Below are 15,535 nucleotides of genomic sequence, written 5' to 3' on the forward strand. Positions count from 1 at the left end.
TAAAGAAATAACTTTACTAGCGCGATACTTCTTGCTGGCATCAGAGCCGACAGATTTCTGCTTTTGGTGATGGTCCTACGAGTTTAGGCCACGTTGAGTGATGTGTTGTTTGTGGAAACTTATGATTTGAATGAAACTTATTGCCCTTAACACCATTTCGATGTGAATAGGATAAAGTCTTTAGTGATATACTTCAATATGCAGTGCATATTCCTTTTTGCGATTTCGGTATCTCTTTATATTTGTATAGTTACCGCTGTAGAATTGACATTTGAGTTGCCGGATAACGCTAAACAATGTTACCATGAAGATATTGAGCAAGGAGTTAAATCTACTGTTGAATTTCAAGTAAGTTGAGAAAAAAATATTTGTGTGCTGATCAATTGCGAAAACTTTTTTCGGTGCTCATTTTTATTTCTACCTGTTTTAAAAAAAAATTATAGTCAATTAGCGGGTGACAAGGTCAATTAAAAAAATGGGATTTGTTATTGTTTACATTTCATGGTGATAATTTGTTTTGGAAAAGTTTTTTATTATAACTAATGAACTGAAATATAATTATAGCATTTATTAACTAATGGCGGTGCGCAAATAATTAATGTTTGCCAAAATACCACACACATTCAATAAAAGATATCTAAGTGATTTGCTAAATATTGACGCTAAGTCTATAAATTTATCTCTTAGTTATACAGGGCATAGGACCATTTTAACATATTAACTGTTTTATTCAAAGCAATATTTTTTTCGAGTGATTAGTGTTGTATAATCCTTTGTAATTTATATGTAGTTTAGCAATCAGTATATACGCTTATACCCAGTGGTTGAGAGTAACGCACTACCAGAAGCGGCAGTTGCTATTTTATTTCATGGGTTGTCGTGAAGAGTAATTATTTTTTTAAAAAAAAAGTGTGATTAGTGCAATAGGAGAAAAACAGCTGTTCCTTGTGATTCCTGTCAACTGCTTTCAACGTTACTTTTGTAAAGTAACACAACTAGTTTGTCAAATCCGATTTGTATGTATCTTTCCAGGTCCATCAATTGATGCAAAAAGTTACCTATTTAGAATTAATTAATATTTAAACTTGCTATTTATAAATAATAGCTAATTTGTCACTTCAGACACATTCAAATGCAAATGTACATTCATGAAACATTGTTATTTTTATGAAGAACAGATTTTTCTCTGTAAATTTCGATGTTCATAATCTTAGAGGTAATAAAAAAAAAATTTAAAAAACTTTAAACGCGTAAACAAGCAAATATTTAATGATTTCCTAGCATTTCACCAATTAAATATTTCGTGTCGAGAAATGTATAAAAAAAAATATCGTTAAAAAACAATTTAGAAGAAGCAAATTAGTTCATGTAAACATGAATACATATTTCTTAATACAGTGAAACCTTTAGAGAGCGAACACACTGTTTCATTGTAAAATGGTCGTCCTTAGCAGTTACCTCAATTATGCACTTTCAATGATATTGAAGGTGCATAATTTTTCACAAACAATTTTAATTTTAGTCAATGTCATTTTCTTAGTTGCGGAAATACCACTTGTGTTGGAGTCATGAAAACTGAATCAAATAAACTTTAGTGTCAATAAAAATGATCTCTAATGATGTGTAAAAACAAATTTATCAAATATGAATGATTTTTTGTTTAAGTTTACATTTTATTTTTTATCATAAGAATTATTTAACTTAGTTTTTTTCATAATAACTTTTTCCTTATTTAACTTTCAACTCTAAAAGTAAATCATTGATAGTGTTATTGATTTCTTTCTTTAGTGCACTCTGACTGCAACATATTGTTGTAGATATCTCAAAGATCGCCAAAAAGGGCTCTCTAAATAAGAGCCTCACAAAAATATTAGGACATTTTTTAATCTACTTATTTATTTAGTTAATAGGTTGTTTTGGTATTTTTTCATGTTTCCTTAATTAACCTTTTCTGCATTTGGTGCGAAGGAATGCTCCGTCGCTGGGAGATGTTTTGATGGTCTCTCCTAAAGGTTTTCTTCAATGCAAAGTTTATGGAAAATATTCAGTGCCTCTCAAAAGTGGTCGTGAATAGAGTTCATTTCATAGAAGTAGTCTTTCCTGCAGGATTCACTGTTAAATATCCTGTTAAAATACGTAAATTTTTATTCAAAACCATTCTAAGCAGGAGGCTAAATCAAGTGTTCCAGTTCACCTCCTAAATATAGTGACTACATTTCCAATGTCGTTTGTAGTCACTACATTCTTAAAAAGTTATAGTTACTACACGTGTAATAAAGTAATTGTAGTTAACTATGAAGATAATTTTTTTCTATACTCTATACCCTAATTAAAGATTGGTATAGTTTATTAAAAAAAGTTTCCTAAAATTATACAGTATACACTTACCTTGGTTTTATTATTGACAAACAATTAAATATACTTTTGAACAAACAATTTAAATGTTCTTTTATAGTTATATAAGAAGTTTTTATTTAATTACCAGTGAAATTATTACTGAAGTTTTAAGATTAAAAATATCTTTCAGCATCATCGTGAAAATATGAGTAATAGTGCATGTTTATTTTATTTCTATTCAATTGAACTATTCCAAGAGAACTTGTTTCTCGTGAAAAGGCAGACCTCATGGTCTATATTCTTAGCAGTTTTTTGAACCATAGTTTTTCACATTGGGATTTCTCGACTAGATTTTCAATCTGGATCATGAATAACCTTCTTTGTGGTTTTCTTGCTGCATGTGAAACTTTGCTTAGGTTGTTCCTCTGTTGTGTGTGGTGTACGCTGACCACCTGTTAACCAACTCTGTACCGCCTTATATTGGAATTGTTGTTTGAAATATTTAGTAGTGAAGCATAATTAACAAATATTTTGTTATTGTTATGAGAAAGAATTGTGTTTCATATTAAACTATAGTTAAAATGAACTAACAGATATTTCAGTCTATTAGTAATGGCTCTTATTTATCTAGCCCTCCACAAACAAGTTGTTTGCATTTCTCTTTTTTTTTTTTGTTTAGATTTTCTATTAAAATGTTTTGTCTAGCTGCTTTTTAGCATTTTCTTTCATTCCTTTTTTCTCTTAATATTTTTATAGCATTAATTTTTTGTTTTCTTTTTTTCTTTTGTATTTGCATTTCTCACATTGTTTATTTTTATTGCAATTGATTTTGAAGTTACTTTAAATTTTTTATTTAATTTTTTCCAATACCTTTGGAGCATAATTTAGTTAGCATTTTGATAAGTTGTCACATTTTTTAATTGGCTTAGTTTGATTATATTTTACTTTATTAATTCTAACTACATAGATCAATGAAAAATAGTTTAATAGTTAATTTTGAACAAAAGTATCATGTTCTAAAGTCAAAATTTAAGGTTGTGTTTAGTTTGTTTGATATACTCTGGCAAATTTACTCTGATCACTCTGGTTTCACAAATTTACTCTGATTTACTATGATCACTCTGGCAAATTTTCTAAATAACCTAGCTATTAACATCAATAAGGTCTTTAAGGTTGGTAGAATTTAGTTTGTTTATATGGGAAAAAACTACTCAACTCAAATTTATTATTTGCAATCTGAAGACTTGTTTTCAGATCTCAAATTTATTATTTGCAATCTGAAGACTTGTTTTCAGATTTACGATTTTTTCACATTGTAAAAGGAGCCGGCCGATGGTCAAGTGGTTAGCGTACCTGACTGCAATGCCAGTGGCTGCCATTTCGAATGTTCAGGGCATGGATGCTCGCCTCCGTGACTTAGGTTCACGGGTGCCCACTGGGTAACGTTAAATGAGTAACACTTCCGGCATCTTCCTAGACGAAGAACGTAAAAGTTCAGTGCCTGCCATTAGGGGGGGGGGAAGAAACATTGTAAAAGGGGCAATTTAGTTAAAGAGGCAATCTTTTAAAAAAGAAAGAAACTGCCTTAAGGAAAAATTCTTTGAGGAATTGAGAAGCTACGTTATAATATTTTATTCTAAAAGAGAAAGTTTAAAATTGATAATAAGAAAAACATTAAAACTGAATTTTTTTTATTTACTAATTTTACTTAAAAAATTGCATTCTCCCCTTAAAACACAAGTTGTTAAAGACATTTTGATAAATTAAATATAACATTTATAACTAAAAAAAATTGCCTAGTACTCATCCAGTATATTTATTTATATCCCTCTGTTTTTTTAATTCTTGATGTAATTCTTGATTTCTTATGCAATCTTGTTATGAATGTCCTTCATATTTAAATTATACACCAATGTTATTTATATTAATTACAATTTAAGTATTCAGTTAAGTTAATTTTTTAATTTGTATGCAAAAAATAGCTACTAAAAAAAAGTGGCTATCAAAAATTTTTCTTCTTGTGGCCACTGGTTGCCACCACATAATTTTTTCAATTTCACCCTTTGCATGTAAAGCCACACACCCCAAGCAGGACCTCTCTCAGATTTATAAAAAAAAGGGGGGAGGGGTGTCTTGCTGGAAGCATCCCAATCTAAAGTATTAGATTTTTCCAAATTCTCAAAAATAGAAACCTGTTTTAAAAAATTCACAAAATAAGTAAATTTTTCTAAATTTTGTTAAAGCATGACCTTTTGCTGAAAGTTTTCAAATTCTTATATCTCATTTTAAAATTATAACTCTTATCTTACTTAGAAAATTTCATATGCAAAATTATCCTTCCTTTAACCTGATTGTTTTCAATCCTTAATTATTTGTTTTTGTATCTCAATGATGTAACACCATATTGCACAAGGTTTTTAGTTTTATATATCCCTATAATTTTCCTCTAAAATGTTTATTTTTATAAACCATTAGCTATTTAATGTACTGACGTGTTTGACTTGCTTCTAAGTTCTCACAGTTTATTTTCTCCTAATTTTAAGGTTGTGACTGGTGGTAACTATGATGTTGATGCTGTCCTTGAAGCACCTTCTGGCAAAGTCCTTTACCGTGGAATAAAAAAACAGTCTGACAGCTACTCTTGGGTTGCTGACCAAACAGGGGTCTATAAACTCTGTTTCAGCAACGAGTTTTCTACATTTAGTCATAAGTTGGTTTACTTAGATTTTATTGTGGGAGAAGAAAAACCTCTTCCTGGTATTGGTGAACATTTAACTGCAATGACTAAGGTAAGTTATTTAAAAATTGTGTTGTACATTATTCCAAGTAATGTTTTTCTTCTAATTAGTTATTTCCTATTTCAGTTGGAAACATCATCAGCCAATGTGCATGAACATCTTAATACTATCATAGACTACCAAACACATCATCGGTTAATGGAGGCACAAGGGCGAAAACGCGCTGAAGATTTGAATACTCGTGTTATGTATTGGTCCATGGGAGAAACCATTCTTATTATTTGTATTGGTGTTGGACAAGTTATTGTACTGAGAAACTTTTTTAGTGAGAAAAAAGGATCATCTTCATGAGAACTCTTAGTCCTTAAAAATGTTTTATATAGAGGCATACAAACAAGGGTATTGTTTAATAATGTTTCTTCCATGGGAAAAACTAGTTGTGCCTCATGTTTTGTATGCCTTAAAGGATCATCAAAACATTTTGCAAAATCATCGCTCTTCATGCTTATTTTAATTTTGGATTATGTGGTGAAACTAATAAAATTTATTGAACGTATGGATATAGGTCATAAATATAAATTTTTCATTCATATTTGAATAGACTAATATTATCAAAAAAATAGCTTGTTTAAATTCACCTTTTCCCCCCTATATTGTTTTTCTGGTCTCTCTCTCTGCAAAAATAATAATAATTTTTACATTATAAAACGATAAGTGCTTACCAGTCGTGCTTAAAATAAAAGTTAATTTTTAGGAGTAAGATCAATTTTAGTTTGAATTTTAGGTACTCTTCTATTTTTGCTTATTATATTAGCTATTTATATTATATTTCAAATTATCTGACTTGATTTTTTGATTGACATAATAATTATAATCTCTTGAATTTACTTATTATATTTAATGTATTTTTTTTTTCTTTTTTGTTCAGATTGTGATACAAAAATAAATGTATTATTTATTTTATTATATGTTCCTGTTTTTCTCCTGAATGGCATTTGTTTATTCGTGAGAAGTTTCTATTTTGTTTGTAAATTTATTTTTTCCAATTTAGTTGAAGTACAAATCCCGTTGTCACAATTCAGATGTTTCTGTTTAAGCTACTCATATCTGTATTCTTTTGTCTTAAATATAAACAAGAACAATTTTCAAAATGAAATAAAGTTACACAAGAAATCTTTGGTTTTCAACAATATCTTTTACATTACTGTAGTTCTTTTTTAAAATTACTTATGAGGAGAATAAGCATGCAATTAAATCATGTTGACTATAAACTTAAATTGCTACCTTCAAATTAAAATTAGTAATTTAATTGAAAATCTAACTGTTTTTAACCTATTAATAATAAACTTCACATTTTTATGTTTACATTGGTAGAAATCCTATATTTTTTACAAATTGGTCGAAAAGTCTATCTTTTACATTGCTAACTTATTTTTTATTGCGAAACATATGTTCATTAATTTTATGAAACCAATAAGTAGAAAAAGCTGTAAAAATACTACTTGTCAGTAGTCAGGAAATAGTGCAACATGAATATAAAAGTGAGTATCGTATATGTAGAAATGATGTTCATGGAGAAACTGAAAATATAGGAAATGTGCTTTTGATCTTACAGATGAAAATGAAATTGTTATGTGAAATAACAGTCCTCACATATTCGTATGGTCAAGTTTCTGTAGGATAATACTTCTCTGTTTACAAGAACGGGACAACTAAGGCCCATCAAGGGCTGTAAACCAGTTATGCCTTGTCATCGGCTATTATTTTGTAATTAAAATGGAAGCAAATAAAAAGATTCTCAATAATCTCTAATAAATTTTAGTTATACTGAATAAAATGAAAGTCCAAGCATAGATGCTTGTGATTCAGGTCGTATAGTAGTATGACCCAGAGTCCATCCCCAGCTCTGAAAGATCAAGAGCATCACTTGAACTTTCCTTGGAGATTTCCCAGTAAACCTCCTGATCCTTTCCACCAGGCTCTTCGCCTTCTGTTGAGACAGAGGGGACATCCGATGTTTTGCCTTTTTACTTTTTGGCTCTTGGATTAAACATTCCTTGATCCACTCCAATGAGAGTCGGCCTTAACGATATCTTCAACATCTTCAGGATCAACCTCGAAGATCCATCTAGAATTGCCCGGTCCAGAAGCATTTTGCAGGACCCTCCACCTCACGGACTTCAGTCCCGGGGTGAGTCGTTGAAGACGCCTGAACACGTCCCTTGTTTGCCGGGGCGACAGACAATGATGCATCAAAATTTTCCTATCATTACCACTCGTTATTTCAATTACCTGGTATTTAGTAATCCGTCGAGGGTATCCAGGGCGCACCACATGGAGGCAGCAGGCATTACCTCCAAAGTACTGAGGTTTATTACACTTCAAGTACTTGTGTAATTTTACTAACCGAAGCTATGACTATTTACAGTAAATTTTAAAACTATAATAATTTATAGAAAGTTAAAAAATTTATGTATCAAAATGTTTATTTATGTATCACGAATATGTTTTATAGATTTTTAAATCAATGTTTTTTAAAAGAAAAAAATATTAAATTTTTTAAAAATCAACTAATTTAAATCAGGTTGATTTAATTTTACACGAAAAGATGTAAAAAAGAAAGTGGATATAAAAGAGATCATCCAGTATTTTTTTAAAGAAAACTCGCAATTTTATGAATAAAAAATGAAAGATATTCATATATGATCTGTGGTTTTCTATATTTTTTCCCTAGAAAAAATTTTTTTTTCCCTAATTGGTCACTTCTAACCCTGCATTTATAAATGAGTAGCTGAGATGTAGAAACCTGTTGCTTTTCAGATGACAAGTCTGAAATTAGAAGAAAGTTTTAATGAATCATACTACTAAACCTGTTAAATAAAATTTTTCTTTTAGAAGATTGAAATTTTGCTTATTAATTTTTTTACATTGAAAGCTGAAAAAAGGTATATTGATATTTGCTATTAATGGCACAGAATTGAACTAATTTCTCTCAAAAGTCAGTTTAACTGATTTCGCATTTGGTCTTCACAAATGAAAAAAAAATGGGATCCTTAAAAAGATTTTTTTTAAAGCTATAATAATTTTTTTTATTTTATTCAATACTTCGTTACATAAACATACCTCCTGTGTGCTCCACTTTTTTGTATATTACTTTTTGTGAGCAGGTTTACTTGAGTCATGCAATACTATTTGTGATTTTTAAGAAAAGCAAGTAACTGACATTTTCAAGCTTCTGAGAAAACTTTTTAAAATCTTCAAGTGAAAGTGATACCTGGCCAACCATTTTATTTTAAAACAGACGTTGAACAGCCCACCCGATTTTGGGTTAACGACTACTAATGTTCAACAACGTGGCCTTCTCATTTTGAACCAATCCAGAAGACTAGAAAACCTAGATCAATACCACCAGAGGTATAATTTGTTATGGAGGACTTCGTGACTTGACAGATTTGACGTGCTTCAGTCACCATTTACTGCACGGGTATCGACAACACGACCTCTTGTACATGGTCCTGGCCAACCTTTACCCTTTTAAAGAACAATTTTCCTAGTGGTACTGAAATTACAATTTAAGGCAGAAATATTTTTTTATTCTGCCAGAGCTTAAATGCGCCATCATATGATTAATTCATGTAATACATAAAACATATAAGTTTTATTTATTTATATGCAGTGAAAGTCAAAATTATTTGAAAGGAATTCTATAAATTCAAGAATTGATTAAAAAAGCATAAAACTTAGCTACCACTTAAATATAAAAAATTTTACAGGAAATCTGTAGAAGTTGTTATCCAATTGACTCAAACATTATTTTTGAAAAGTGTAGCGTCTGGTTTTTCCTTAAAATCACGAATATGTGAGCTTTAAAGGGTGAAAAGTAAAGGTTCCTTAAAAGTTTTTATTTTTGTTAAGTATCAAAAAATATAAATCTCAACGTTTTATTACTAAGAACAATATTTTTTAACAACACCTGTTTAGAAAGGCATGCGTAAATTTTAGAACAAGGTTATAGGTGTATGAGGCAAAAAATTGCCAAGTTGGATTTATTTGTCCTAATTATTAAAATGAGTTTCTAAAAATTAGGATACATCATTCGAAAGGTTTTTGAAGAATATTTATTCTTGATAAAGTAACAGTGTATTAAATAGAGTGGAGATTGTTAAGAAGTATTTTAATTTAATATTACACAGTTTTTTTGTGATTTTAACAAATGTGGAATCATTAGTGGAAAATTACCCGACATATAAAAAAAAAAGTTATATAAACTGATTATTCTACAACCATTATCATTAGCCATTTAGATGCCATTGTTCCATAAATGGAACATGAACTTCGAATTTAATGAGCAATTAAAGTCCGAATGGTATTATTCATACATTTAAAATTTACATTATGTAGTATTTTTTACCTTTGGCTCGGTTCCGTTTCTATAATTATTTGATTTTTTATGTATTTTAGAAATTCGATATAATTAGTAAATGTAAAATACTCATTATGCTATAAACATTATCATTAGCCATTTTGATGCCAATGTACCATAAATGGAACATGGACTTCGAATTTGATGAGCAATTAAAGTTCGAATGGTATTATTTTTCATACATTTAAAATTAATTTACATTATGCAGTATTTTATACCTTTAGTTCGGTTTCATTTCTATAATTATTTGATGTATATGAATTATAGAAATATGATATAATTTGTAAATTTTTTCGTGCTTGTAATATAATTTATCAAAAATCCAATTTTTATAATACTTTCGGGGTGCTATCTATGGCCAATAATTGGACTTCTGCCACACCCGTTTATAGGGCGGACCCATTCATACGTCCATTCATTTATTCAGCCATAGATCGTAATTTTGATCTAAACCAGAGGACGATCAATCTCCAATCCACAGGCTACTAAAATGCAACTATTTTCGGCCTTTGGCGACTTTTTTTGCCTGAAAAGGTTAAAAAAAAGCAACTATTTTCAGGAATAGGAGACTTTTTTTTACTCTTGTCGAAGTTTTTTCACAAAAATGAACGTTACTAAAAAAAGCAAACTTTAAAGGCAAAAAAGCAACTATTTTCAGGAATAGGCGACTATTAGATTTTTTTTACTCTTGGCGAAGTTTTTTCGCAAAAATGAACGTTACTTTTCAGAACGTTAGTAAAAGAAAGCAAACTTTTATACAATCATTTATTTCCAAAGAGCCATAAATTTAAATTTCCATTGGATTTAATAAAGTACTTGTTATATGTTCTCTCTGAGGGGCAGTTTTGTTATTTTTAATTGTTTTTTTTCTTCTATTAACATTCATATTTTATTGTAATTCGACTTTTATTTAGGTACCTATATTCTAATATGTATACCTTTTATATTTGTACAAAACTTTTTTTTAATTGGAGCATAAGTTAGGACTGGGCGATGAATCGCGAAATATCGATTTAACGCATATATCAGTAGGCCGATGTAGTGACTTTCGTTTTAGGCGATGCATCAGAAATCTGATTTAAGCCGCCGAAATTAGATTACAATCGCGGTTTAACGATTTAATATGCAAGGATCCTCGACTAGGCTAACGCTATTATCGCACTAACGAAGACGATTTTGATTTCGTCTAGCTGCAGGGATGTAGATATCGTTTTGCTATTAAGATGATGTTAGTTTTGTGATGTTGAATGACGAAGAGCGAATTGAATCAGAACTCCCGGTTTCGTACGAGGATCAGCGTTGTGATATAGAACGCAATGCATAGTTTCTTTATGTCTATTTTTCTCTTTGAGATTTTGCGTTTTTTGAAGATTATTTTCAATGGGACTTAAGTCATTTTGCGATTGTTGTGCATTTTATTTCGTCTGAAATAATTGTCGGGTTTCTTGTAAATTATTTTCAATGAGACTTTTGCAGCGATCGTTTCGTTCTGCATTATTTCATATTTGTTTTCTGTCTGGTTTAACGATTTTTGTCAATTATTTTTAGTAGACCTACTGTTACTTTGCGATTGCTGCACAATCGCTGTTATCTTAAATTTTCGTTCTGAACTCAATAGATCAAATCATTGATTTTTTTCAATTGTTTTTTATTTTAAGCGATACAATTTAATAGGGGTAATTTGTATTTAACTTTGTTATAAAAAGTTAGTTTTTAAATTTATTAAATGTAGTTAAGTATAATAATTTGATTGTTTTTCAGCCAATAAATGCTCAGTCGTTTTTAATTATAAAAAAATTAAAACAAAGCTTACCTTTATTTAATTTGCTTTTATTTTTGAGAAAATGAAAACAAAGTTTTAAAAAAAATTGACTATTAGTTAAAACGAAATTTTTTTTTAATTAAATAAAAAGTTTAGTAATGTTTTGACGTTTTTAATAATTTAACATTGCTACTTAAAGTATTTTTTTTTTAATTTTTATTAAAATTCTTTCAATACTTGTTTGTTTTATAATTTGTTCGATAGTCAGTATCATTTTTAAACGAATAAATCTTTAGTCGATTTTATTTTCAAAAATGAAAATAATAATAAATAAGTAAAAATATCTTTACATTTATTAAGTACAGAATTTGACCATTAGTTAATACTACTTTTTATTATTTTAAATAAGTAAATAAAAAAGGGACTAATGATGTTTCAAAAGCATGTTTTTCTTTCAACAAATAATAAAAAAAAATTTTTTTTTTTTTTTTCTAAAGTGAACATTTCTTTGGTTTGTTTTCCACTTTCGTTTTTTCTTCTTCTTTTAATTCATGAATGTAAAATAATTTGTTGCAGTATTATTATTTTTAAACCAATAAATCTTAAATCATTTTTAATTTAAGAAAAATGAAATAAAACTTGGGTTTGCTTTTACTTTGACTTCTTTATTAATTTAATTGAAAAAACTAAGCAATGATATTGATGTCATAGTAAAATATGTTTAGAATTAATATTTTCTTTTGTACTAGATTTGTTCCTTTTTATTCATTTTTGATTGATTTAAAGATTTCCCCTAGGTAATTTTTGAATAAATGCTAAATTGTGATACATCACTGTATCGTGATGTCTAACTGACGATGTATCACAATTTAAAATTTCTAACATCACCCTGTCCTAATAATAGTATTTGACAAATAATCTATAATTTTAGTTATTTGGCTACTATTTTTGATAAATTTTTGTTCCTGTTCAGGCAACTATTTTCATGCTTGAGGCTACTGTAAGCTACTATTTTTGTTCATTTTTTACTGCGGCAACCCTGAATCCAGTACCCCAGAGGTATAATTTGTTATGGGAACATGGAGGACTTTGTGATCCAACAGATTTAACATGCACCTATCTCAATTTACTACACGGGGAGTCTTCGACCAACTTGATTTGAACTCAAAATCGTGAGTCCAGCGAGCTACCAACCAGGCTATCCCGGCGTTTTCAAACTTTTGAAGGGATAATATAACTCTCTAAACCAGAGGTCGCCAAAGTGGTCTATATAGACCCCCAGGGGTCTATTTAACAAAAGCGGGGGCCGATCTGAGACTGGGGGTCGAAAAAACAAAACAGTTCTCAATACGCAAATCACACATACCTAATTAAGTACGTAAAATTTGTGAATTTTTTTATAATTGACTCAATATCAGTTTCTTTTTAAAACATAAATTAATAAACGTATATTTATTGGGGTGAAACAAGTATTTACGTACCACCACGCAATGCCGCCAACTCAGCGCAGTTTATAAGTCATATGCATATGTGCGCTTGTCCAAATGTCACGTGTGACGAGCATTGACGTTACAAATGCAGATATCATACGCAGTTTCAGCTATCTTTGCAAACTGTGTTGAATATTTGCAGTGTCATTATTAAAACTTTTATAGTTTTGGATAATTAGTTATTGTTTCGATAAAACCATTCGTTTGGTTTAGATATCAATTTTAATTATCAATGCACAAAAAAGAAGGTAAGCATTAATAATATGGATTAGTACAGCCCGCGACAAAACTATAGCACACTTTGTATTTTTTTAAGAAAATTACAAAATTGACCAATTTTGACGAAAATTAAAATTGAACAATTTTGAAACCAATATAGCGAACCTTGCAAAAAAACACCAGGCACACCCATCTCATTGATCAAGAAGCAGTAAATCTTTAGTTACTTTACTTATTATATCTTCTTATGCATAATTACTTATTATTTAATAATAAGGTATTTAAATTTCAATATTAATATATTTTTCATAAAACTATTGTTACACAATGTACTATTACTTTAATAAATGTTTAAAACCATAAAATAAATGTACAAACACAGTATCTAATAGAGTTTTATTTTAATTAACAGAAAATTACTTTTGTGGAGGTCGATGGAGATTTCAAAAAATTATATAGGGGTCGATGATCAAAAAAGTTTGGCGACCCCTGCTCTAAACTATTAAAAACTACTCAAATTCGGGTATGGGCTCCCGAGTTGATTTCTTTACCTGTTTTTTATTTTGTTTTGTTAATGCACAAAACTTAATTTGATTGATTTTTATCAGAAATAAAAACTTTATTAGTGTTAGTTACAGTTTCATTTTTTTTAAATTTTTTTTTTTTAATATAGTTATCGGATTAAGAATAAAGTATTGCATTTGATCTCTTTTACTACAAAAAAAAAAATGTTGGATTCTATTTTTGTACGGCAATAGAATCAGTATTTCCCCCATTTATTCGGATTTTATACAATAAAATTTTTTAACAATAATTTTATTATTTTCAGTGGAAAAAAAAACCCTCAAATATCTTCCATTGGAGGCATGTGCCCACCTAATTTCCTGGTGTTATACTTTGTTTTTGCATAGATGGAATTAATTGTTCTTGAATCGGAAAATGAATATAGTGATTTTACGAGAAGATTTCTGTTCTCTTTCCTTGCTAACTTAGTTTTAGGCAACGTTATTTTTTACCTTATTTAGTCATCAGAAAAGAAAAATGTCGTGGTATCTTTTAATGTGTTACTGTAAATATAAAGATTCAACTTCTCTCTCGTAATCAATTTATATTTCTTTTATTTTAGGCGATATTAGATGGAATTAAAAATGCTGCTCAGCATTAATGCTCTAAGCGTTAAATAGAAAATGTTTAAGTAACCCGGATTAATTTAGGGTTTTTCAGAAGTTCGTTTCAGTTTATCCTATGCTTCCTGGTTCAACGAAATTTGATATCTGGCTCACGTTTCACTATATATAGTTGAGATTACAATGCAAATGAGGTGACATTCCATTTGGAGCTGGATTACGACATCCTTCTATAAGAGGCAAAGTATGGTTTGTAAGAGGAGAAATAAAGTTTACTTTTATTAAATATTTGTGCGAAAGTTTATCTCACCTATTGCGACGATTCTTGCATCTTAAAAACTGTCAGGAACTAAAAATCATTATATATATATATATATATATATATATGGTCTTTTAAGATGACATTTACATGAAAGTGGTAATCGTAGAAATATTTATTAACTATTTAAAATTATTAATTTTTCATCAAACAAAAAATAGCTTTAGGTGGCAAATAAATGAAGAAACTAAAAAATTCGGAAGTTTTGGAAAATTATTGAGGTGGACTTGCCCTCTTGTTGGTTGGGGTGGGTTTGGGAAAAGGGGGGAACCAGCCCAGGCGCTATCCGCGTCGTCTGGCCAAGGTCAAAATTACGTGGCATTCCTACTATAACCGAACCGTTACAAGATAGAGCCCTAAAAATGGGTGCTTGGCCATGGTTGTGTGCCTCCTGAGATACCATACAAATAATGGATGATAATTAGAAGCAAATAGACTTTGTCTAGTTTTCTTATTAATTTAATCTTAGTTTCTCTGAATGGTTTAACTTTCTAACGAATAATTTGTCAAATTTTATTAAACCTGTCATTGAAAACAAAGTTTAGATAGGATTTCAGATACTACAAATTACTGTTAAGCAAGACTTTAATGCCATATTTTATTACCTAATTGCACGGTGTGTTATTGATTCACCTGACACAACGTCCGTGTTTTATCTATTAAATAAATATAGCGGCAGTTTGCTTTGTTTGTTTAAGCTAACATGAAAAGAGTGTGATACATTTATTTATGGAAAACCGTTTCAGGTGGTTGAAAATGTTTAAATACCACCTGCTTTGTAGTTTTTATTAGTCTGATAAAATGATATTAATCCTTAGAAAGGGAAATTGTAGAAATATTGAGTGTTCGGAATTTAAAACGAATAAGTAAATTTAATCAATGAATTTGAATTACACCACAATAATAGATTTGTCTGATAATTTTAAAAAAAGTTGTTTTTCACTTCATTTTGAAATAAAAAAAACGTTTCTGCTTGGTAATTAATTCATTAATTTTAGGACCATTTATATGTAATTAATTTCTCAAAAAAACTTTTTTGATCAACTGCTTTTGCAACTGTGACTAAAAATTTAATATATATACATATAACATTTTTCAAAAAATGTTTAAAAAAAATTGA

General features: G+C 29.3%; 1 protein-coding gene across 1 annotated transcript; it reads left to right on the forward strand.

Annotated features, from left to right (window-relative positions):
• Positions 1 to 26: 26 nt before the first annotated feature.
• Positions 27 to 6,248, forward strand: LOC107448370 (transmembrane emp24 domain-containing protein 7). The gene is made up of 3 exons (XM_016063534.4): positions 27 to 348; positions 4,881 to 5,126; positions 5,202 to 6,248. The coding sequence occupies exons 1-3, from the start codon at positions 199 to 201 to the stop codon at positions 5,424 to 5,426; spliced, it is 621 nt and encodes a 206-aa protein (XP_015919020.1). The 5' UTR covers positions 27 to 198; the 3' UTR covers positions 5,427 to 6,248.
• The last annotated feature ends 9,287 nt before the right edge of the window (positions 6,249 to 15,535 follow it).

Source organism: Parasteatoda tepidariorum, chromosome 11, assembly GCF_982258835.1.
Source record: "Parasteatoda tepidariorum strain Cologne lab strain chromosome 11, Ptep-v5.0, whole genome shotgun sequence".
NCBI lineage: Eukaryota > Metazoa > Arthropoda > Arachnida > Araneae > Theridiidae > Parasteatoda > Parasteatoda tepidariorum.